The sequence below is a fragment of the Rattus norvegicus genome, chromosome 14, assembly GCF_021556685.1.
Source record: "Rattus norvegicus strain SHRSP/BbbUtx chromosome 14, alternate assembly SHRSP_T2T, whole genome shotgun sequence".
In the NCBI taxonomy this organism is placed as follows: domain Eukaryota; kingdom Metazoa; phylum Chordata; class Mammalia; order Rodentia; family Muridae; genus Rattus; species Rattus norvegicus.
Genome location: NC_141547.1, coordinates 95710527 through 95733116, shown reverse-complemented (window position 1 = coordinate 95733116; position 22590 = coordinate 95710527). Strand labels below are relative to the sequence as shown.

Sequence of the window (22590 nt, the reverse complement as noted above, 5' to 3'; positions counted from 1 at the left end):
TGTATAACTATATATGCATATATTCATAAATATTTGTGTCTGCGTGTGTGCACATGTGTCAAGGTATGTGAGCACACATGCTTTAAGTTTTGCATGATTCCTTTTGTTTCCAAATAATTGTCTCACTCATTTTCTTTTTCCTTTTTGGAGTCCCAGAGAAGACGAGAACAGATGGACACTTGTGTGCATTGGAGCCAGTGCGTGGTTGGTCGTTGGTGGCTTGTGGCTTGGAAAAGAGACTTAACTTTCCCTCTGATGCTGTCTTCTAGGTAGTGGTGTCATTGACTGGCTGGTTTCTAACAAGCTAGTTCGGAACCGCCAGGAAGGCCTCATGATCTCCGCCTCCCTGCTCAGTGAAGGGTACCTGCAGCCTGCTAGCGATCTGTCCAAGAATGCAGCAGATGGAATAGCTGAAAACCCTTTCCTGGACAACCCTGATGCCTTCTACTACTTCGTAAGTGTGAAAAGCTGTCTTGTCACTTGTGCTTCCTAATGTAGGATCGGGGTAGATTTTCTAAGGATGACCAGTTTAGAGCCACATATGCAAACAGAATGTCAAGTCTTAAAGAGAATTGATGGGTGGGAGGGCTGCATGGAGAAGAGAAGTTAAGAACAAGCTGGTGAGGTGCCTCAGAGGGTAAGGTTCTTGCTGCCAAGCCTGATAACCTGAGTTTGGTTCCTGGAACTTGTGTGACTTGAAGGGAGAGCCAACTTCTGTGTATTGTCCTTTGACTGTTGGCTTTTCACACTAACTCAAGCTTTCTCCTGCTGTGAACTCCCTTCCTAAATGTTGTAAACCTTAAGGCAGGAAAGTGGCCAGGCCTTGACCTGAGGATCTCCGCTGGTCATACTGGCTATATTCTAACAGCTATAGTGGCCACTCCTAGCCCAGAGACAGAAGAGTGGCTAAATTCTGCCCAATAAGAAAAGAAAATCCCACCAATCCCTGAGTTTACCCCAAGGGTCAGGCCACATAATTCCTCCACGGTAGGCCACTCTGGAAAGCCATCCTCCCCTGGCAAAGAACCATATGTAAACCTTTTGTTCTGCCCAGTTTGCTGCTGTTTCTCACGTTCCTGGGTTTTCCCCTCCCAATACATCTCTTGTGTGAAGTTTTTTGTATCTGTGAGTTTGTGGCATTTCGTGGCTCTCAACTTCTGCTTCCTTTCAGAGCAGAGCTGTAACACTTATGCTGGATCAGAGCTTTCACTGGGGAAACCTCTCGTTTCCACAGAGGAGCTGTAACACTTTTCACTGGGGAAATCATCCCCACACAGAGCGAAGTTGTTGTTATACTTGCACTGGGGAACTCCTCCTGTCTGGAGGAGAGCATCTGTAGGGAAAGCCTTTCCCTTAGGAGCCACAGTACTTCACTGACCTCTGTCCCCACTCAGTGACATGCATATTCCCATATGTATTCACCCCCCACACACAAATAAACAAATAGTTTAAAAACGTCTACTAGAAGCTATGAAGTCACGAGGCCCATAAAGCAACTCTTACTTTCTAGACTTCACAGCTGCTCCCTCAAATGCTGCTCTTTCCACGTGAACACTTTAAAGAAAATGCTTGCTTACTTGAACAGTTTCCAGTCAGCCCCCTTTGAAACCTTACTACTTCTAGTCTAAGTCAGTGGTTCTCAACCTTCCTAATGCTGTGGCACTTTAATACAGTTCCCCTTGATATGGGGATTGATTCCTGACCACAAAACTATTCTTATTGCTACTCCATAACTCTAACCTTGCTACTATTACTAATCTAACACAAATAGCTGTGTTTTCCAATGGTCTTAGGTGACCCCTGTGAAAGGGTTGTTTGACCCCCCCCCCCAAAGGGGTCAGGACCTACAGGTTGAGAGCCAATGTTGTAAGCAATCGTTTAATTACTTTTATTTTCAATCTACTTTGATTAAAATTAAATTGTGTGTCACTGCTTGGCACATGCTGTCCTAGATAAAGAGAACACAGCAGTGGAAAGGCAACAACATCCGTCCTACTACGATGTCCTTTTCAGAGGGCCAATGTGAAACCACAAGTGTTGTGAGCTAGCTGTCTGTGTTTGAGCATGTAATAAAATATCCACTGTGCTTTTGTATACACGTTTACCCACCACCTCGTATGTTCTTTATGCTACGTTTACTAAGATTGATAAACTCGTGTTATGTAACATGAGCCTAAGTAGGGGTCACATGACAACTTCAGCAACTGTGGACTTCTAGGGGGATTTTTGACAGTTTTGTTTCTATTTCGGATCAGAATGCAGAAGTTAGGAAAGCTCCGTTGAGGACCATCCAGCTTGTACAAAGGAAGCGAACATCCCAGACAGCTGTTCATTTCACTTTTGGGGAAGTTCCTCTACCAGGACCTTTTCACGCTTCAGACCTTTGGTCTAGCTTTTTATAGCCATTTAAATGAAGGTGGTAAATTTACTCCCCACAGCAGCGACTCCTCTGCATGGTTTGTCACTCTCTTAGAGCTCAGAAAATCCACCCGTTATCCTGACCTCGGGCTGAGATGGTACACAGGCCCTTGGTTCTCTTTAGGTGAGGGATGGGTGGAGCCCGGTGACACATCATGGTGGAAAGAGTTGTGTCAGAGTGCTGTCCGATTTCAAAGATGTGGCCATGATGTCCTGTGAGAAAGAAGACATTCAGATGGGATCTTACCTGAAGAATCATAGAAAACAAAAGGCTACTGGTCAGATCACACTTGACTAGAGACATGTAAGGGGCAGCAACTGGGTGGGAGAGGATGGCAGAGGCTTAGACAGCAGACCCAGAGTAACCCTGACGCCTCAGAGCAGGGTATATGCAACAGCAGAGAGGCACAGTGGCTGGCAGGAAGGGCGCGGACATCAGTATAGCAATGTGCCTGAGACCAGTTAAGAACCTGCTGTGTGGTTTCCCAACAGCCAGACAGTGGATTCTTCTGTGAGGAGAACTCCAGTGACGATGACATCATTCTGAAAGAAGAATTCAGAGGCATTATCATTAAGCAGGGATGTTTACTGAAGCAGGTGAGTGACTGCCTCCACCTCACCCTGGCCTTCCTCCCCTTTCAAGCCTAACACTTTTTTCTAAATCACTAATATGAGCAGAGATGGCGACGCATGTGTATAATCCCGGCACTCACAGAACTGAACCATGGAGATGTCTGTGAACTCAAGGCCAGCCTAGACTGAAGAGGGAGACCTTAGCTCAAAAAGACAAAATGAAACTAACAAATGAAAAAAAGGTCAAAGTTATTAAATAGTATTTAGTTTGTTTGACCAACAATAAACTGAAAAATGAAAGCCAAAATGTGAAAGACAAAATGTTAAGTAACTAATGAAAGTGATTTTGGGTTAGGACTTGGGCGGGCAGGGCAGAAAATGCCCTGAGAAATAGTGAGGTGCTTCTTTTGCCAATATCATGATGAAGAAGTTGGCCAAGAGATGCCATTAAAAAGATAAAGATATTTCATAGTAAAGTCCTTCAAAATGAGCAGAAAATAGGAACAGGCCACACTCTCTGGTAACCTTTCAGAGCAAAAAAGTGCCATTGCAGACTGTGGAGAAGCCTAGTCAGACCTAAAGCTGTGGCAAGAGGCCAACTTTATAGGAACCATAGGCTAAGGTCAAGTTCTGTTTGAGGTCATGGGCACAGGCACAGTACACATGTGCAATTTCAGGTACAACGTAGCTTCTTTACAAGGAGTTCAGAAGGAGGAAGCATTAATTTCTAGGGGGCATAGTTTGGGTGGTTCTGTTTTGACTGATAAGCTTGAGTCTTGGCTTATATAAGTTTTCCTTTGTTGCACGTATTTTTGCCATAACCTTTGAAATTAATCACATTAATTCAAAGTTATGGATATGATTATAGGGTATTTTTCCTAACAGTTCACTTTATTGCATATGAACCCAAAATCTGCTCAAGTTGACTTTGTCCTGTCTCTAGTTCCCACCTGTGATTCAGGACATATTTGAGCAGAAGGTAACCACAGAAAGGGAATTACCCAGGGGCTGCTAAGGGAGGAAGGAGAGTTCCATTTTATTTTGTGGAAGAGGATGTTTGTGCAGATCCAGGGAGGTGAGAATCCAAGTTATCAAGTGCATTCATTATAAAGAAAGAGGTGTGTTTGTAGCCCACGCCAAACTGAGTTACTGAATATTCCTCCTACTTGCCTATCTCAATCCTTTACCTCATGAGTAACCCTGGTCCATATCAGAACCACTTGGGAGAAAATTTAAAAATGTTTTTTATGCTCTTCAAAAGATCAACTCTCCTTCCATTGCTGCTTGGAGTTCACCAGAGTTGAAGCAGCATCTAACTGGAGAACTGTGTCCCCTTCCCGCCTCTCACTTTTATATCAAGAGAAATAAGCATACTCGATAAATGGAACCAGGACAGGGATGAGTGAACAGCTGCAGCTTATACTCAGACTAATCCTTTTTGAATAATTTTTCTATTATTACATATCTCTCGTTTAATTCTTTTGAACTCCATATTTAAATGTACTATTTTATTTGCGTCTTGTCGTAGCCTCTTTGCTTATGCATCATTGACTCCTCAAAGAACAGAGCCAAGTCTTGAACTGAGTTATATGCCCAGCGTTGCTCAACATATCATGTACCATGTCACGTGTGCCATTTCACATAATTCTACAGCCGGAAGACAGCAGAGGAATATTTTCACTTATCTACGTGGTCCAATAACATCTGCCTTATAACATCTGGTCTTGGTGCTGGCTCCCTGAGAAAGACATGGTTCGGGGCCCAGTAAATCACTGTGGCCTTCTTTTATCCTGTAACTTGGCAGACTTCTTACCTATGCACTGTGTACAGAGCGATGCTACCGACTCATCCTTCCCTTCCCTGCCTTGTTTCTTGGTACAGGGGCACCGGAGGAAAAACTGGAAAGTGAGGAAGTTCATTCTGAGAGAAGACCCGGCCTACTTGCACTACTATGACCCTGCTGGGGTGAGGTTTTCTGTAGATAAGTCGATTCAGACACAAGCTTTGCAGTGTGAGCGAGCCGGGGCCACACCCTGCTGTTTGATCACTTCTGTTTCCATTCTCAGGTTTCTTCTTAGTTTGTCACTCTTTTCTATTATTTCTCCTGGCAACGTCTGAGTTCTTGTGCTTCTAGGACTTGAAGACAATATAAGCATATTATATGTATTTGGTTAACTCAGTATAACTTAATTTGTCCCATACAATATCTCTATCTATCTATCTATCTATCTATCTATCTATCTATCTATCTATCTATCTATCTATCTACATATCTATCTATCTATCTACCTATCTATCTAATTGCTCTTAGCATTCAAATAATGGGTGGTTTTATTGTGACATTTACACACACACACACACACACACACACACACAGCTTTGTTTTCATTTCTCTGCCTCAATGCTCTCTCGTGTCTTCTCTTCTCACTCCTCTCACTCAATTCTTCCTCCTCTGAACAGACTTTCTGCTCTCACGTCCCATACAGTCTTCACACCCTTACACCCCTTCCCTTTATACCTTTCCCCCTCATTTTTAATCCCCACTCTACTTTCTAATGTCTTCCCAGGAGAAAACATGAGAGCCAGTCACCTTTCTGAGTCTGGCTCATCTTGCTTTAACAGAGTGGTCTATAGTTCCATCCGTTTTCCTACAAGTGTCGATAGTTTGCTATGTTTTACACATTTTCATTACCCATCCATTCAATCCAACTGCTAGGTTGAATTATAGTGTATTTCCTCTCTCTAGTCGTTAGAGAAGCCTCCACACTTGATTTACGTAGTGGCTGTCTCAGTCAACATTCCCACCAGCAGTGTGCAAGGGTTCATTTTTCTCTATATCCTTGCCAATGTTTATTGTCTTATTTTTATGAGAGCCATTGTGACGGGTGAAATAGAACCTCAGTGTGAGTTTGATTTGTACTTCAAACACGGATTGACTGCTTGTGGTTCTTTTGAGAACTGTCTATCCATTTCATTCGCCCAATGTTTAATTCGATGATTTGTTTTCCTTGGTATTTTATTTAGGAGTTCTTCACATATTCCAGATACCAACTAATATCATGTTTTGTGTAGAATTGGCCAAGGTTTTCTCCTGTTCTGCAGGCATTCTCTTCACTCCGCTGATTTAACTCCGCCCATGTGGAGAAGGGTTTCAATTTCCTGCATCCCACTTTTCAATTCTTGTTATTTCCTGGGCTGCTGGAGTCCTTTCCAGGAAGCCCACTCCAAACATCATCTTGAAAGGGAGAGTAGACATTCTCCATCCCTCTTCTCTTCCCAGTCAGACTGACCCTGTACTAGGTCTCCTGTTGGATGAGGCAGGTCCACACTGTGAACTTTGGAGACACAGAAGCCTCTCTGTCCTCTAGGGTGAAGATCCCCTGGGAGCAATCCATTTGAGAGGCTGTGTGGTGACTTCCGTAGAGAGCAACCCCGATGGTAAGAATGAACTTCGCTATAGCTCGTATGTTAATAACATGCATAAATTGTCTGAAAACTTTGGAGGGAATTAAGTGTCATCCCTTCCCAAGAGCTGACTCGCCTTTTAGAACTTGGGAAAAGGGGTTGCTTTATTCATGCCTCGAGAATGTCACTGAATAATGATAGACAAATCCACTACCTCCAAGCTGGCTTCCATAGAGAGCTTGACCACAATTCTTGATGCTGTGACTTTCCTTAAAGGAGATGATGATGTACTGATCCATATAAGAACATGTTCTACAACAAATGGAACACCAATGCGTCGATGCAGAATGCTCAGAGGGGGAATACCAGGCGTAGTTGGCTAGGTCTGTGCTAGTTAGTCCTCCACAAAACCTACTGTGAGCCATGCCACCCTGTTGGATCTCAGTTCCTGCTCTGAAAGTAAAAGGCTACACTAGATGCCTTTGATTGACACACGGGTTAACCATGTGCCTGTCACCTGCCTGGTCTGGCCCAGAAGACCCATGGAGTCATTGAGATGTGGCATTCACACAGCCGGTTTTCATTTTCCTTCCCTGTCACTTGCCAGATTTTTTCTTTCTGTGTTGTTTTATTTAAAAAAAATCATATTTTTGAGCACAAAACAATACAGAAAACTATGTCACGATGAGCAAATTTCAGCTGCAGTACCTATACAACAATTTGTTTAATGCATGCTTGTTGACCTCATCTCTTGATAATTTATCTTGAATCAGATGAAGACAGACCATTAAAGGGGAGCAAACCATGGAATCATTCTGGCTTGACATTTTGGCTTCATTTGCCTTTTCATCTTTTATTAAGAGTTCAGACTTACCAGTGGAAGGGGAAGCCCTTGGTCCTGCTAAGACTGAACCCCCAGTGAACGTGATTGTTGGGGGAGGGCGGCAACAGGGGGAGGATGGGGAGGGGAACACTCATAAGGGAGGGGAGGGGGAGGGATTAGGGGGATGTTTGCCCGGAAACCGGGAAAGGGAATAACACTCGAAATGTAAATAAGAAATACTCAAGTTAATAATAATAATAAAAAAAAAGAGTTCAGACTTAGGCCTTAGTTTAGACTATACTTACAAGATTGATGTTAGATCTGTTCTGGGTTTATTATATATGTCTGCTTGCAGATATAAATATATGTACCTTTTAATATAATGTGTATTGAGGTTGGCTCTAGGTTTATATTATGAGAAAAACAAAGAAACTTCTTAAACACCATCGGAAGTTACTTACTAGATGCTATTGGTGTGACAAGCCAAGAAATTTAGCATTACTTACTAATGATCAATGAAAGTGTTTCTCCTTGAGTATTATACATGTTTCTCAATAATCATACTACATAGCTATCTTTACAAATACTGCATGTATCCTTGGGGAATGAATGTAGACTTTAGGACACTGCGAACAGGCATTTCAAGGCTTGGGGAAGGAAAAGGGACAGGGGAGTTTCTGGTACTCCGGGCTATTTTACTTTCTCTCTCCCCAGGTAAGAAGAGTGATGAGGAGAACCTCTTTGAGATCATCACAGCAGACGAAGTTCATTATTACATGCAGGCAGCCACTGCCAAGGAGCGTACTGAGTGGATAAAAGCCATCCAGGTGGCCTCACGGACTGGGAAGTAAGGACAATGTTCAAGTCCTCATCCCCTCCTGAGGGAAGGCCATGTGTAGATAAGTGCATGTGTGACTTGTCCATGGCCATGGCAATTCAACCAAAAAAATACAAGCAAACAAACAAACAAACCTAGGAGTAGGAGGTGTTTGCTTGCATGTGGCTAACCAGGTGTCACATAATGTTGTTTGTGCATCTCCACTCACTCTGCCTCTCCACCCTATCTGTGTCTGCACGCCAGATAATGAGCTATGCCGGTAGGATAGGCTACATAGCCTTTCCAAGCCTTAAGGACACTTGTGGAAAATGAAAGCATGGAGTAGGATATCTCTGAGGTCCTCTCTAGGTTGAAAAAAAAGAGCCAAACAGCAAATAATTACATAATGCCCTGTGATTATAACCCCCATGGAAGGCAATCTGCTTCCCTCTGATCCTGGTGTCCTGTTTTGGTCAGGTAGTGGGCTTTTGCCTCTCACCGCATGTGGCTGTCTCTTTTAGACATCACCTGTCTTTGAAACTGTGGCCAAAGAACACTACGTGGTGCTGAGAACACTAAGAATTCTCCTTTGTTTTCTGGTCAAGTAGCTGTTGTTCTTGGCTGGGATTATGTGAAGTAATGAAGTAGCATGTGTGCTTTCTTGTCTGATCATGCAGACACTTATCAAGAGCAGCGTTCTGCCTTCAGTGGAAGCCAGGGGCAGCCGAGGGTCTTTCTAGATGCCAAAGCTGCCTAGATCAAGATCTGAAGGAGGGCCTCCCTTTGTTCTTTTCTGGAACATGATGCATCATTTCTTACAATTATAGGGCAAACCCTAAGCCCTTCAGTTTCTCTTCAGTTTTATAGAAAATTAACTCATTTAGTGTCCTTGCATGTGTGAGGGGCATGGGCCTGGCTAGCACCTCCCTGATCTTCAGAGAGAGGATGGGACTGGATTGTAAGGCAAGTTGAATAGATGATACAGCTATACAGGGTCAGCACTGAGAGCCTGGAGTCTACACAGAGCTTGTGATGGAGGCTATCAAAGTCGTGAACTTCCTTTAGGTCTTCTGATCTCAATGCCATGAAATTCTTCCGTCTTAAGAGTAAGAAACTCCTATTTGGGCTCCGAGAGCTTCCTGGTCCTGTTATTAGTCAGAGCTGGTTGAAAATAGGAACTTGTCTATGACTTTTTTCAGTCTGACTAATTACTTCCCGTCCTAAGGTATAAAACCAGGTATTCATGCAAAGGGGTATTTTTTAAAAATATTATTTATATGTGTATGGGTGTTTGGCATGCATGCATGTATGTGCTACACCTGGTTCCAGTGGAAGACAGAAGAGGGCACTAGATCCTTTCGAGCTGGAACCATGTGTATGGTGTGGGAATTGAACCTCGGTCCTCTGGAGGAATAGCCAGTGTTCTTAGTCCTGAGTCAAATTGCCAGCACTGGGACTGTTTTCCTAACTCAATACTTAGTTCTGTGGTGTCAGTAAAGGAAGCAGTAAACCTTTCCCTGATTCTACAGCTCCTCTTCTGCATGGGTTCAATTCCCTTGTGCCAATCATGCAGCTCTGGTTATTCTCTGGTTAATTTATTGATGGTCAAGAAGCAAAGGGCTATTCTTTTCTTTGATTCTCCAGCACATTGTCTTTATAGAATCCACACAACATTTTATTTAGGGCTAGTTTTCAAATAATTATTAATATGGTGTCAGCATTACATTTTGAAATGGATAGGATTCAGCTTAGTGTCTTTTTGGTGTGTTGATTTTGTTTTGCCTCTCATTAACTGCTTTCCCTTTCATGTTCTGAGGAGGGTTTTATTCTACTTCTCAAATCAATTACATATACTTGTCATTTAAAACAAAACAAAAGTCAGGGACTGAAGAGAACTTCAGAGCACTTTCTATTTTATGCAGAGGACTGGGATTCCGTTCCCAGGTCCACATGGTGGCTATGATTCTATGTCTAGGGGATATAAGACCCTTTTCTGGCCTCCAAAGGTACTGGAGACATATGGACTGCATGCATGCATGCAGGAAAGTGCTAACACACACAAAGCAAAAGGAAATATATCTTCTTTTCAAGGCAGTTTACACCCACACTGTAGACATGGTTTAAGGATAAGGCAGAACATGCTTCTTGTTTTTAACATGCAGGCCTCAGCTATAGTCCTTAGAAATGAAAAGACCCATTAAGTACACATTAAGTACACACCTAAACGTCCTTCTTTAGGGGTGCTAAGGATGCTGAAATTTCATCTCTACTACAGCCTAGTGACTGTTTTCCCCTGGGACTTCAGGTAGATAGTAATATAGGTGTGCACAGTGGCCTGTAGCATTGTGAAGGCTCCCTAATGTAAGCAGTTTTCTTCTCTTCAGGAGAAGTTGTCTCTCGACAAAACAGGTATGTAGGGACTATTTAAATGTGCTCTTTATACCTGAACAACTTTTTGGCCTACAAATAAAACTCAGATCCTGCTGGGCATATCAATCAGATAACAGACATGATTTGAACACTGTCGTGGTAGCCAAGACCCTCAGGATGCATGTGGAGGGTGAGGAAGCCGATGATTCTCCTTGCAGGATGGCTGACACTGTCAAGAAAGACATTTTTCCCCTCAGTATTCCAACTTAAAGTGGGAAGAAAGCAGGCTGCGTTAGCCACAGAGGTTTTAAGAAATAATATATTTTATCTTTATATATATATATATATTATATAGTGGCATACATATGTAAGCCCAGAGCTTGTGAGATTATGGTAGGAGAATAGTGAGTTTAGAGTGAGTTTAGCAACACAGCGAGACTACTGAAATAAGGAAAGAAAGAAGGAGCAGAAGACAAGGTGATAAAAGGAGGCAATGATCTTCATGCCTCATACAACAGCTGATAGTGAGTCAGATAAATAAAACGTCAGTCTGAAAAGTAAAACAACCACCAGAAGTCAAGATACTGAAATCTTACAGCATGAAATGAGCATCAATGTTTGGTTTCTAACACACACACACACACACACACACACACACACACACACACACACACACACTGCACCATAGTGAGGGACTTTCAAAGCAGAATGAGGAAATTATTTAAATGAAGACATCTATAACCATTTGGTGCTTTCAAGAGATAATAAAGAAGCTAAACAGAGGCTTGTAGCTCATTGCTTATAGACTTTGGAGATTGATATAAACACCTCTGGCACCGACATGTAGGGCAAGAAGAAGACAGAAAGGTAATTGCCCAAGAGTTCAGAATGTATTCTGTGTTCTCTAAATACAGGTTTTAAAACCATGCAGGATGTATTAGGAGACGTAGAGGAGATGGTAACGGAAAAAGAAAATAATGGGGGAAGTTCGAAAAGTTTAAAAGTTGCTTAAAAATAGAGTGAAATTATACCCTCACTGTGTTTGGCCTAGTTTCAGGGCAAAATGAACATTAAATTTAGAAGTCAGTGGAGGAGACAAAGCAGGTGGGAGGAGCTCTATTGAGGAGAAACACACAGAGATGTTTGTGGCAAGCCTTAGATATGATGGGGAAAACACTGCTGAACCTTGGGATCAGGGCTCAGATGCAGTCCCACAATTTACGTAGTTACAGCCTCCTTTAGTGCCAACTTCTGTGTCAGTTAGCATTCCGTCACTGTAACAAATGTCTCAGAGAAACCAACTTAGAGAAAAGTTTATTTTGGCTCACAGTTTCCATTAATGGTTGGCTGGTCTCTAGTTTGGGGCTTCTGGTGACTATTTTATACCAGCAGCGAGCAGGTTCTGGTTGTGGGTGTGGTTAGGAACGGAAAAGATTCTGAGGTTCTCACCTCCTTTCCAAATACATGTTGCCAGCGACTAGAAGACCTACTACTTGGCCTCTTACAGATTTTCCTGTCTCCTAACGGCAACATGGGAGCCCAAGCCTTAGACACATGAACGTTTCTGCGACATCCAAGTCTGGCACCCTCTTTGTTGTTAAAATGAAATTGGTGTTGCTGTTAGGACCAAAGTAGATCAATATGCATGAACTACCTGGCATATTTAGGAACATTACAAACCCTAGCTTCCCTTCCTTTGTCTCTTCTTCCACTGAAGGCATTGATGGTAATCTAAGGGAATGGCTTTCGATTTTTTAAAAGTTTATCAAAACTGCCTAGAATTCCTTTGCTGAACATTTGTGTATAAAACTTGCTCAAGACCCCTTACCTTATAGTTACAGGATATTTAAAGCTCAGCTTACCTGACTTCTGAATCTATGTTCTTAAGCTCACCATCTTGTCGTGGATAGACTTAGCTCTTCCTAGCTTTTGGTGTCTATCTTGTTTCCATAGCGACCCTGTTAACTGTGCCCTGGTTCCTGCCCTATCAGCTACAGCAGCATTTCCTGTTAGCACACTGTCAGCCCTGACTCTGGGTTCTGAGCTTTCTGTGGCCTAAGGGAAGCCTCTATGGTCAAATGTAGCTAAGCGAAGGGCTCCACCCATGGGCACTGGTTTTGAGGTTTTGGGGGATTTTACTCTGTGATGTGTTATAGCAAACATTTTTTTCTGGACTGATTAGGATGTATTTATACACACGTACACTGGGTACTCGTGTGTTTTAAACTTCCCTCTGTGGATGAGCAGCAAGAAGTATTCACACAGACACAGGAAAAACCTGCCGCATGAGATTAATGGTAATTGAGGGCCAAATGAAAGATGTCTCTTCTGGTGGAGAACTGAGTATGTGTGGATCCATTGCAGGGCTGTTCTGAGTTTGAAGTCAGTCAGAGACACCCCTGATCTCGAATTGTTTCGAGAACAGAAGCTGAGATCTTAGCAGAGAGGAATAAGATGTAGATCCTTATATATGGGTAATTAGAAAGCAATAGGGCAAATGCCCAGGTTCTGAGGTAAAAGTACAAGAATCTACTGGGGTCTCATACTTGATACTTACGTTATATAGCTTTTCTCTTTGTCACACGTGTTTACAGCACCAATGTGATTGCAGTTACTGTAGCACACTGTGCATATCGGCCCCCAAATCAAGGAAGCAAATGCAAGTTTCCCCAACTGCATTTGGATAGGAGCCAAATGACTTTCAGATCTTCACGTTCTGATTGTGACAGAGGCCCAGACTTAAATGAGCACTGGAGAATGCTATCCCAAAGGATTGGCATTAATGCGTCAGGTGGCAAGCACATGGAGGGGATAAATACTGCATACTGACTTGTGCATTTGGTAAACCTGTCCTTTTTACGATGTTTACCTGTAGGTTGTACTTGAACTATAACCAGGCTGTATCTATGTGTGAGAGGATAGGGAGGAACCCAGTCTGCCTCAAGAATCATTGTCTTCCTTGGGGAAGGATTGATAAGGATTGATAAGGTGCTCGATTTAATCTTGTGAAATGAATACTTTGTTTGCAGAGGTAACGAAGGTATACTTTGTTTGGGCATTATTATTATTACCTGAGGAATGACATGTTTCCTGAGATTTGCCAATAGCCAGTTATATGAGATGTAGCCCAGACCAGGAACCATATCAACTATGTTGTTACAAATGTTGTTTTATTTCAAACTCACACTAAGCCTTCTTTATGGTTGTACAGATGAGGATACCAAGAAGCATTGACGCGAATCCGACTGGCCAAGAGTCTACAACTAGGAAAATAGAGAGGAATTCAAGACCAGACTTTGAACTTTCAGTTGGCGTTCTGTCTTCGCCTTCCTCAGATGGGTCCCAGCTGTAGCATTATTGTTTATTTAATATTCACTGAAGCAAGAATTCTCACTTTGTATGTTTGTTCACCGCATCCCGGCACTCAAAGAAAACAATCTTGTGCCTGTATAACTTGCCAGGGGAACTCTGGAGACCTCACGGATATTCCAGAAAGTCTCAAGGCTGGAGGAGGACGAGATGTTCGTTCTTTTGTATTCTGAGTTCTCCCACCTGTTTTCTTCTCACCTGAATAAAACAATTTCTGTGAGACTCTACACAACACATAAGATCTCGGCCTACATGTGTCCCTTGCTTTTCTGCCCGTCTGCTCAACGTTATGTCTCCAGTGTACAAGGATGTCAGCTGGGTCCTTAGGAAAGCCCAGCCTGAGATAGAGCAAGGAGTGAAAGAAATGTATTAAGAAGGGGAAAATGATGATATTAAAGTAGACAAAAGTTCAAAGAAGTAGAAATTGGGTGAGGAAACTTTAAAGCAAATGTTTAACAACAGGTTTGGCCTAGAAAGAATAGCAAGGGGCCATCTTCCCCTGACCAAGCAGGGCATCGGGTCCTCTGTCTTATGTGGAGAAGCGACCCAAAGTGATAATATTTTTATGGACTACTTAACAGAAGTGTATGGTTTCTCTAATTACTCAGAGTCTCTTAAGGAAAAACGGCCGAAAGATCAGAGACAAGGGATCCTTGGGAAGAAGCATAAGGGTAGACATCTGGGAGTGGGTGTAGAGTGTGAGCATGTGTGTGTGTGTGTGTGTGTGTGTGTGTGTGTGTGTGTGTGTATGTGTGTGTATGTGTGTATGTGTGTATGTGTGTGTGTGTATGTGTGTATGTGTGTATGTGTGTGTGTGTGTGTATGTGTGTATGTGTGTATGTGTGTATGTGTGTGTGTGTGTGTATGTGTGTATGTGTGTATGTGTGTGTGTGTGTGTATGTGTGTGTGTGTGTGTATGTGTGTATGTGTGTATGTGTGTATGTGTGTGTGTGTGTATGTGTGTATGTGTGTGTGTGTGTGTGTATGTGTGTATGTGTGTGTGTGTGTATGTGTGTATGTGTGTGTGTGTGTATGTGTGTATGTGTGTGTGTGTGTGTGTATGTGTGTGTGTGTGTGTATGTGTGTATGTGTGTATGTGTGTATGTGTGTGTGTGTGTATGTGTGTATGTGTGTGTGTGTGTGTGTATGTGTGTATGTGTGTGTGTGTGTGTATGTGTGTATGTGTGTATGTGTGTGTGTGTATGTGTGTGTGTGTGTGTATGTGTGTGTGTGTGTGTGTGTGTATGTGTGTGTGTGTGTATGTGTGTATGTGTGTGTGTGTGTGTATGTGTGTATGTGTGTATGTGTGTGTGTGTGTGTATGTGTGTATGTGTGTGTGTGTGTGTGTGTGTATGTGTGTGTGTGTGTATGTGTGTGTGTGTGTGTATGTGTGTATGTGTGTATGTGTGTATGTGTGTGTGTGTGTATGTGTGTATGTGTGTGTGTGTGTGTGTATGTGTGTATGTGTGTGTGTGTGTGTATGTGTGTATGTGTGTATGTGTGTGTGTGTATGTGTGTGTGTGTGTGTATGTGTGTGTGTGTGTGTGTGTGTATGTGTGTGTGTGTGTATGTGTGTATGTGTGTGTGTGTGTGTATGTGTGTATGTGTGTATGTGTGTGTGTGTGTGTGTGTGTATGTGTGTGTGTGTGTGTCATATTCTAATAGTCTCAGAAACTTCCATCACCAAGTCACTTGGCCTGCAATCACCACAGCCCTAGCACAAAGGACACGTGAATGGGTGGTCACAGTGGTGGATATAGAGGTCACATACAGGGACAACACAGCATTGGCTTCAACCTCCCAAGGCTTATTTAGCTATTATTATTATTTGGCTCTGAGTGTCCAGCATGTGAACAGTTAAGACCAGTGCTGGACACTCTGTGGTATTCTTCAAGGGAAAGAACAAGTTATTTGATAGGCTGGTTATATTCATTCTGATTATTTTGTCCTCACAAGACTAGATGCTGAATTTAGCAGTGGATTTCTCTTCTTTATCACAGTCCTCTATTTATAGACAAAGGGTCCACATATTATAGTGTCTAGTTAGAGAGTAATTTTAGGTGGGAAAAGGCAATAGAGCCATTTTATGGGTCTAGCACGTCCCCCAATCACGTTATCTCCTTGAGCCTCTGTTTAGCTCACCAGTTACCAATTCTTGATTCATGTTAAGACCATCCTTCCTATATATTCATATTTCTGTGATTAGATAAGAACCCTACCATGTACTGTTTGGGTCATTTCAAGAGTCTCCAAATGGGCTTCCATACCCCACAACTCTACTCCAATTTACTCTCTTTTCTCTATTTATCACTAAACTCTATAAGAAAGGAAGGACCCTTAAATAGCTAGTGTTGCTTATCTTCTAAACCTCAGCTCATCTTCAACTGTCCCATTGCTTGTACCATAGAATCTAATGTTGGTGAACTGTAATGGCTGAAAATATTGACTTGACTAAATTGGGAGATGCTTAATGTGTAGAGGACCGGTTTAGTACATATGTAAATATGACTATAGGGAGAATTTAAAAAGATAATTCCTGAGAGCTCTGACTAAGTGAACGGATAGTTTAATCCATTGGTAGATTCAAGACTAATGGGGGGTGGTAGATCACTGAAAGTTGGAGGAAGGTCAATGTGGGTGTATCTTTGGGGAGGTATATTTTGGCCTCTCCTGTTGCCACTCTGCAATGATTCCTGCTTGCCATAATGTACCCTGCTTTGGTTCAGCACACTCAGTGACCATGGTGGACTGAAACCCTTGAATCTGTGAACTAAAAACAACTCTTTCTTCTAACTTGTTTCTGATGGCCATTTTGTCACGGCCTCAAACAGAGCACATAAACTTGCACATAAGCAAAGGGGTGTCCTTGTTTAGTCAAACATTAATTTTCATAAAATTCGGGAGTAAGATGGGAAACTTAAGGAGGTCTTATATTCAAACAGAAAAGTAAACGAATGGCTGGGCAGGCAAGAATTGTCCACTGGTGCTGTAGGGACATGGCTGATAGGGTATAACCAATGGCTTTCTGATTGGACCATTCCATGGAAGACAACTGGTGTCTAGTACTAGTGTTCGAATACCTGTGTCTAGGGAGGACATAGGCCCTACCAGGAAGGTTGTTACTATTGTTTTGCTAAATGTACACGTGTCTATCAAATTGTCCTTGAAAAGGCCTCTAGTTTCATGAGTCCCAAAGCTAGGGATGTCCTTAGATAAAATTCAATACCTACTTTGCTGAAATCTATACAACATATCTGATGTTTCTACCAATGTATTTGGAAAAAAAAAAAACCCTTGATTTAGGACTTTGTTCCGTTACTATGAAAATGCATGTAAGTTATACAACACTGTGTATAGAATTTTTGAAAACCCTCAATCTATATTCCTTAGCCATGGTCAGTCATATTTTGCTCTAGAATAAACTCTAAACTTTTATTACTTTGAAGGTAAGATCAGTATTTTTTGTGTCACTGATGTGGAAGCTCCTATGCATGTCTCTATCTGGGTATTCTTGAATTTAGAATCTTTAAAAATAAACTGGCATTTGTACAGAAATCACTTTCTTTCTGGGTTTTGCAATACATTCTTATCAGATTATGCCCTTAATTTGTGGATCCTATGTTAACTCTTGGTTGATACTAAAACATAATGCTAGGACACAGGTGGTGTCTACAGAATGACTTCATATGAGGGAAAGTCCCACACACTTGTCAAAGCCTTATATGTAAGCAGATATAAACCTCTTTTTTAGGGATGGTGAATTGGGAAGGTACAGAAAAGAACTTTATATATTTTCTACAGATTGACCTTGAAGTTGAATATAACTTTGGATTACTGCTAAATATTAAAAGGTAAACATTCAAGTTGGCTACTTAAGATTAGTATATTTCTTATATTTAATTATATTTTTCTAAAAAAATTTATTGCATTAGTTTTTTCTTGCTCTTTTAATAAATCACCACAGTTTGTGGCTTACAATGATACAAATATATATCTTATAGCTTTGGAAGTTGTAAGTCTGAACTTGGTCTCAAGATGTGGGCAAGGCTATATTCCTTGAGGGAGTGCTAGGAGAGTTCCTTATTTTTCAAGGTTTATAGAAACAGTTCTCATTCCTTGGCTAGAAAGTCCATCAGATGGTCAGTCTTGGTTGTCAACTTGACTGGATCTGGATTCAACAAAAATGCAAGCTTCCAGGCTCTGGTGTGAAGGACTTTTTCAGCTCAAATTATTTGAAAGATAAAGTGCCCAGATAAAAGGTCATGAAAGAAAGAAAGCGTTGTCTTTTGCTTGCTTGTCCTCATTCTTGCTGACAAGTCCACCCATCTCACCGCTGCTGCGTTCCTTCACTGATACTAGAACCAACTTCTTAGGGTTTCCAGTCTACCCTGAAGACCAAATGCTCTTCTGCAATCCTTCAGGCCTTTCACCAGACTGGGGCTGCTGAGACACCTAGCCTTGTGGATTGGGTAACTACTGGATTCTTGGCTGTGGCAGTATGAGACAGCCATTGTTAGACTACCTGGATCTTTCTGTGTAATTTGATCTGGTAAATCCTTTCTTAATATAAATTCATTCTATCATTGTCTTCTAGAGAACCCAGCATTTTCACCTTCCAAGCCCACCCATGTCCCACCCCAAGCAGTCCAGTGAGCTCTGAGCACTCAATGATTTTTTTTTTTTACTGTGAAGTCCTAGATGTCTCCATAATACTCCCCAAACCCGCATGGTCAGGTCTGTCACAAAAATACTATTCCCGGTACCAAATTTCATCCTCCTTGGGATTTTAATTGCTGTGATAAAGCACCATGACCAGAAGTACCACCCCACAATGCACCACAGAAGGAAGTGAGAGCAGGAGCTCATTCCCCCAGCTGAGGTTCCTCTTTCCAGATAAATCTCGTTTGTGTCCGGCTGACAAGAGCTAGCCAAGACAAAGTTCTGTCCTTAGCACCGAGAGAGAAATAAAGGAAAACAAGGAGCAAACATGTATGTCCCCCTGTTTGCAGATGATGTGACACTTTACCCGAGAGACTGTAAAGACTCCCTAAGAAATCTCCCGGAGCTGTTCAATATGTTTGAGAAAGTGGCAGGAAACAAAAGAAAATTAATGACGATCAGGAGCTCTCCAATATGCCAATGATAGGCACACCAAGAAAAAAGAAATCAGGGGAGCAATTGCACTTACCTTAAAACATTTCTGTTTCCCTTTTAAGAGGGAGAGGGAGGGGGAGGGGAGAGGAGAGGGAGAGTGAGATAGAGAATGAATAACCTTGGAGTAACTTAAGCAAGGAGGTAAACGCCCTTTACAATAAAACCTTATACAAGTTACTAGAATTATGTGTGTGCCTGTCCCATGGCTCTTGTGGCTGCCTGATGAAGACTTGAACAAGGAGGACATCAGTGGACATCCCCATGTGGAAGGGGGCAAGCTTACAAGGCCTCAACCCTAGACAAAGAACTACAGCCAACCGGGCAAAGAGGACACCAGTTGGTTATCCGATACCAAATGGACAGTCCCGGAAGCATGTGCCTACAGGCAATGTTATACAGGCTCAGTGCATTGTTACATTGTACAAATACCCATGTCGATGAAACAACAGTTAAAGAAAAAAGGCCATGAGTTTTAAATAAAAAAGGGAGGATATATGGGACAGAGTGGAGAGAGAAAAGGGAAGGAGAAGATGATGTAATTACAATCTCTAAAACTAATCTTACTTTTCAAAGCCACACTAATTTGACCAGGAATCTTCTGATTGACGATTCTATAAATGCCTTGGCTCGGCTATTTCTGTGGCGTAATTGCCTTTACGTGCCGTTTTGGACACAGGTTTTTGGGACAACGTGAGGTTACTGCAGTATTTTTATTATGAAGTGCTCTTCGCTATAGAAGGTCAAAGCTACAGCAGAGCATTTCAGCCATCAACACATGACTACTCGGAAATGGGAAAAGTAAGGCAGACATCAGGCGTGCTTCCCAGAAACAGACGAGATTTTCTGAGAGACCCTTGATACCTTCACCCACAACACCTCAGGTCGCTCCTCTATCTGGGGGGACAAAGCTAGTCACGCTTTGAGAGAGTGTCTTCAGTGTTTATCATCATGTTAAAAACAATTATAGGTCTGAACACAGTGCCTCTTGCCTCACAAGGGATACGTTCAGGTGTTACGGTTTCCTAATATTAGCAGCCCTTCAGGGAACTCTTATCCCCCCCCCCCCTCTCTCTCTCTCTCTCTCTCTCAACTTCTTGCTTTCATTTAGGTGAAAGAAAATGAGCATTTTTGTTGTTGTTGTTTGTACAGATGTTTAAAACCAGTCTTTGGATAAAGTCTACTATTTCCCAATCTATATTACAAAAGTAAGGCGAAACAGTGAGAAACAGTTTATCATCATCATCATCATCATCATCATCATCATCATCATCATCATCATCATCACGGTGTGTGTGTGTGTGTGTGTGTGTGTGTGTGTGTGTGCGTGTGCGTGTGTATGCATGTGCAGTGAGAGGAGGTCATTCCCTCCTTCTGTCTTTATGTGTGGTGAGCACCTTTACCTGATGGTCCACCTTGTGGAATATTCAATGAAAACTTCAATGCATCTGATGTTTTCTTCAGCAAACGTGGCTAGAATGAGGAACACTGGGCTTTCATTCAAGGCCACGGGGATGCAGTTGAAGTACTGTTCCCTCTGCTGGCAGCTGATTAAATACCATCTTAAAGATGATGTCCGATGTGCTTTGGAGCTGCTCTGGAGGACTAAATATTTGGAAGATCTTTTCATTTTTGTTCTCTTCTGATTTAAAAGCAGAAGAGAAAAATGAATAAAGTTTATTTTTGCCCTAATAAAAATATTTTATAAATATTTTCATACTTCTCATCTTTATTAATTGTAGAAAATAATGCTTCCTTATGACATTCCATACATTACATAGTACACTTTCATCATCCTCAATACCTTGTTATCACAGCAGGTGACAGATTCTATGAGGGGGAAATGGGGAAAACGAGGGGTAGGGAGGGAGAGGGAGGAGGAAGGGAGAGGGAGGGCTGTCAGAGGGAGAGGAAGGAGGGAGGGATAAATAACACTGAGGATATTAAAAAGCCATGGGGAAAATACAAATATTATCTTATGTACAAAATCACACATGACATACATACATATGTGTACATACACAGAGGGAGTTATGTCAGTATGGGTGATTCAACAAATCTCAGTACCAGGAGCAAGAAACCTTCCTAGTTGTTGGTCACGGGAGTCCAAGAGGCTGCCAAATAATATAGACTACTGTGGTTGCTTTTGCTTGCCTTCTGGAATTTGAAGGTAGGTCCCTAGTGCTGAAGGTATTTCAGTTTGGACATAGGACTTGAAGCGATTGAGCTGGACTGAACCCGGAAGCCCCCTCCCTCAGGACTAGCTGGTAAAGTGCTAGAGAGTGCTTTGCAAGCTGCCAAGGGAGGAAAACACTCAGAAGTCCTACTCAGCCGCCATGCTCATAAGTACAATGAACAGCACAGCAAGATATCCTATCTTGGTGTTGACTCGTAGCTTGGTCCAACAACAATTGGATTTTTGTCCTGTTTAATAGAGGGGATTCAAGACTGGTACGGTAATCCTAGCCAACTACTCAGGGTAGTCCTTATATTTATATGTATATATGTCAAGTAACAATAATTAAAGAAAGGAACAATTTAGGCTCAGTGTGGAAGAAGGGGGAATGGGGGCAGGATAGGATATACTAGAGGTTCAAGATCATTAAAGCGTATTGTATGTATGGAGTGTCAACAAAACTCCTTAGACAAATAAAAAACGGTAATAAAAACTAAAACTAAAACTAAAACTCTGCATCTCTGTAGACCATCTACATCTGAGCTATATCCCAACCCTGTTTCTTAGTTCTTGGAGACCTTTTGCTACATCTTTACATTAGTGAGTTTTGTCTGATTCTATAAATATAACTGTATATAACTATGAACTCTCTCTTAGGGCTGCCTTTGCTATATCCCGAAGGTTCCGATTATCTGTGGTTTTGGTTTCATTTGACTCTAGACATTTTTTTATTATCTTTCTGATTTCTTTAATGATACATTTACCATTCTAGAGTGTGTGGTCCAATTTCCAGATATTGGTTAATTTTTGTAGTTTCTATTACTATTGATATTTTTTCCAGAAGATTCTTCAATTTAAACTGGTGGCAGGACAAAAAACAAAAACAAAAACAAAAAAAAAACAACAAAACAACAACAACAACAAAAAAAAACCCCAAAAAACCAAAAAACCAAAAACCAAAAACCAAAAACCAAAAACCAAAAAACAATGGCCCATGAGAAAAGAGGGCAAAGAAAAGTGACAGTAATTCAGGAAGGAGGTTAATAAATTGAACCTGACTTTCCTCATGGTTCCAGCCAGGAGCTAAGTCAGCTGACTCACGGTTTACTAGTGTTGGGATATGGGGAAATGAGACCTTCCATGGAGGGAGGGAGGAAACCCTGATATTCCAGAATAAAATAGACAAGGAGCAGGGGCAGGGATGTTGCTCATAGGAGCTGCGGAGGGTGTAGAAATAGGAGTTTTTCAGTTCTGTGGCATGAGAATCCGTGTTGAACAGAACCTAACTTTCTGCCCAGCTGCGTCCCCGGGATATGCTAACTTGGGGTGACGCTACCAGGAAGAAGCTTCTCTTGGGAAGAACTATCTCAGTTTCAAGGTCCTGTTGCTACTTGAGGGTCCTCCTGCAGCTCTGAGGGCAGAAGCTAGGGAGTCAGGAACCATTGAAGCAGAAGCATCCCAAATCCATGTATTCTCCAGCCATTAGCA

The 22590-nt window shown here is 42.0% G+C and overlaps 1 protein-coding gene across 3 annotated transcripts in view; it reads left to right on the top strand.

Annotated features, from left to right (window-relative positions):
* Positions 1-14014, top strand: part of Plek (pleckstrin) — a 32862-nt gene extending 18848 nt beyond the window's left edge. The window contains exons 6-11 of one of the 3 annotated variants that reach the window (XM_087583982.1): positions 270-454; positions 2911-3015; positions 4873-4956; positions 6360-6429; positions 7934-8066; positions 13618-14014. In XM_087583982.1, the coding sequence (XP_087440108.1) occupies positions 270-454; positions 2911-3015; positions 4873-4956; positions 6360-6429; positions 7934-8066; positions 13618-13621 (581 nt within the window). In that variant the 3' untranslated portion in view covers positions 13622-14014. 3 annotated transcript variants of the gene reach the window in all.
* Positions 14015-22590: the final 8576 nt, after the last annotated feature.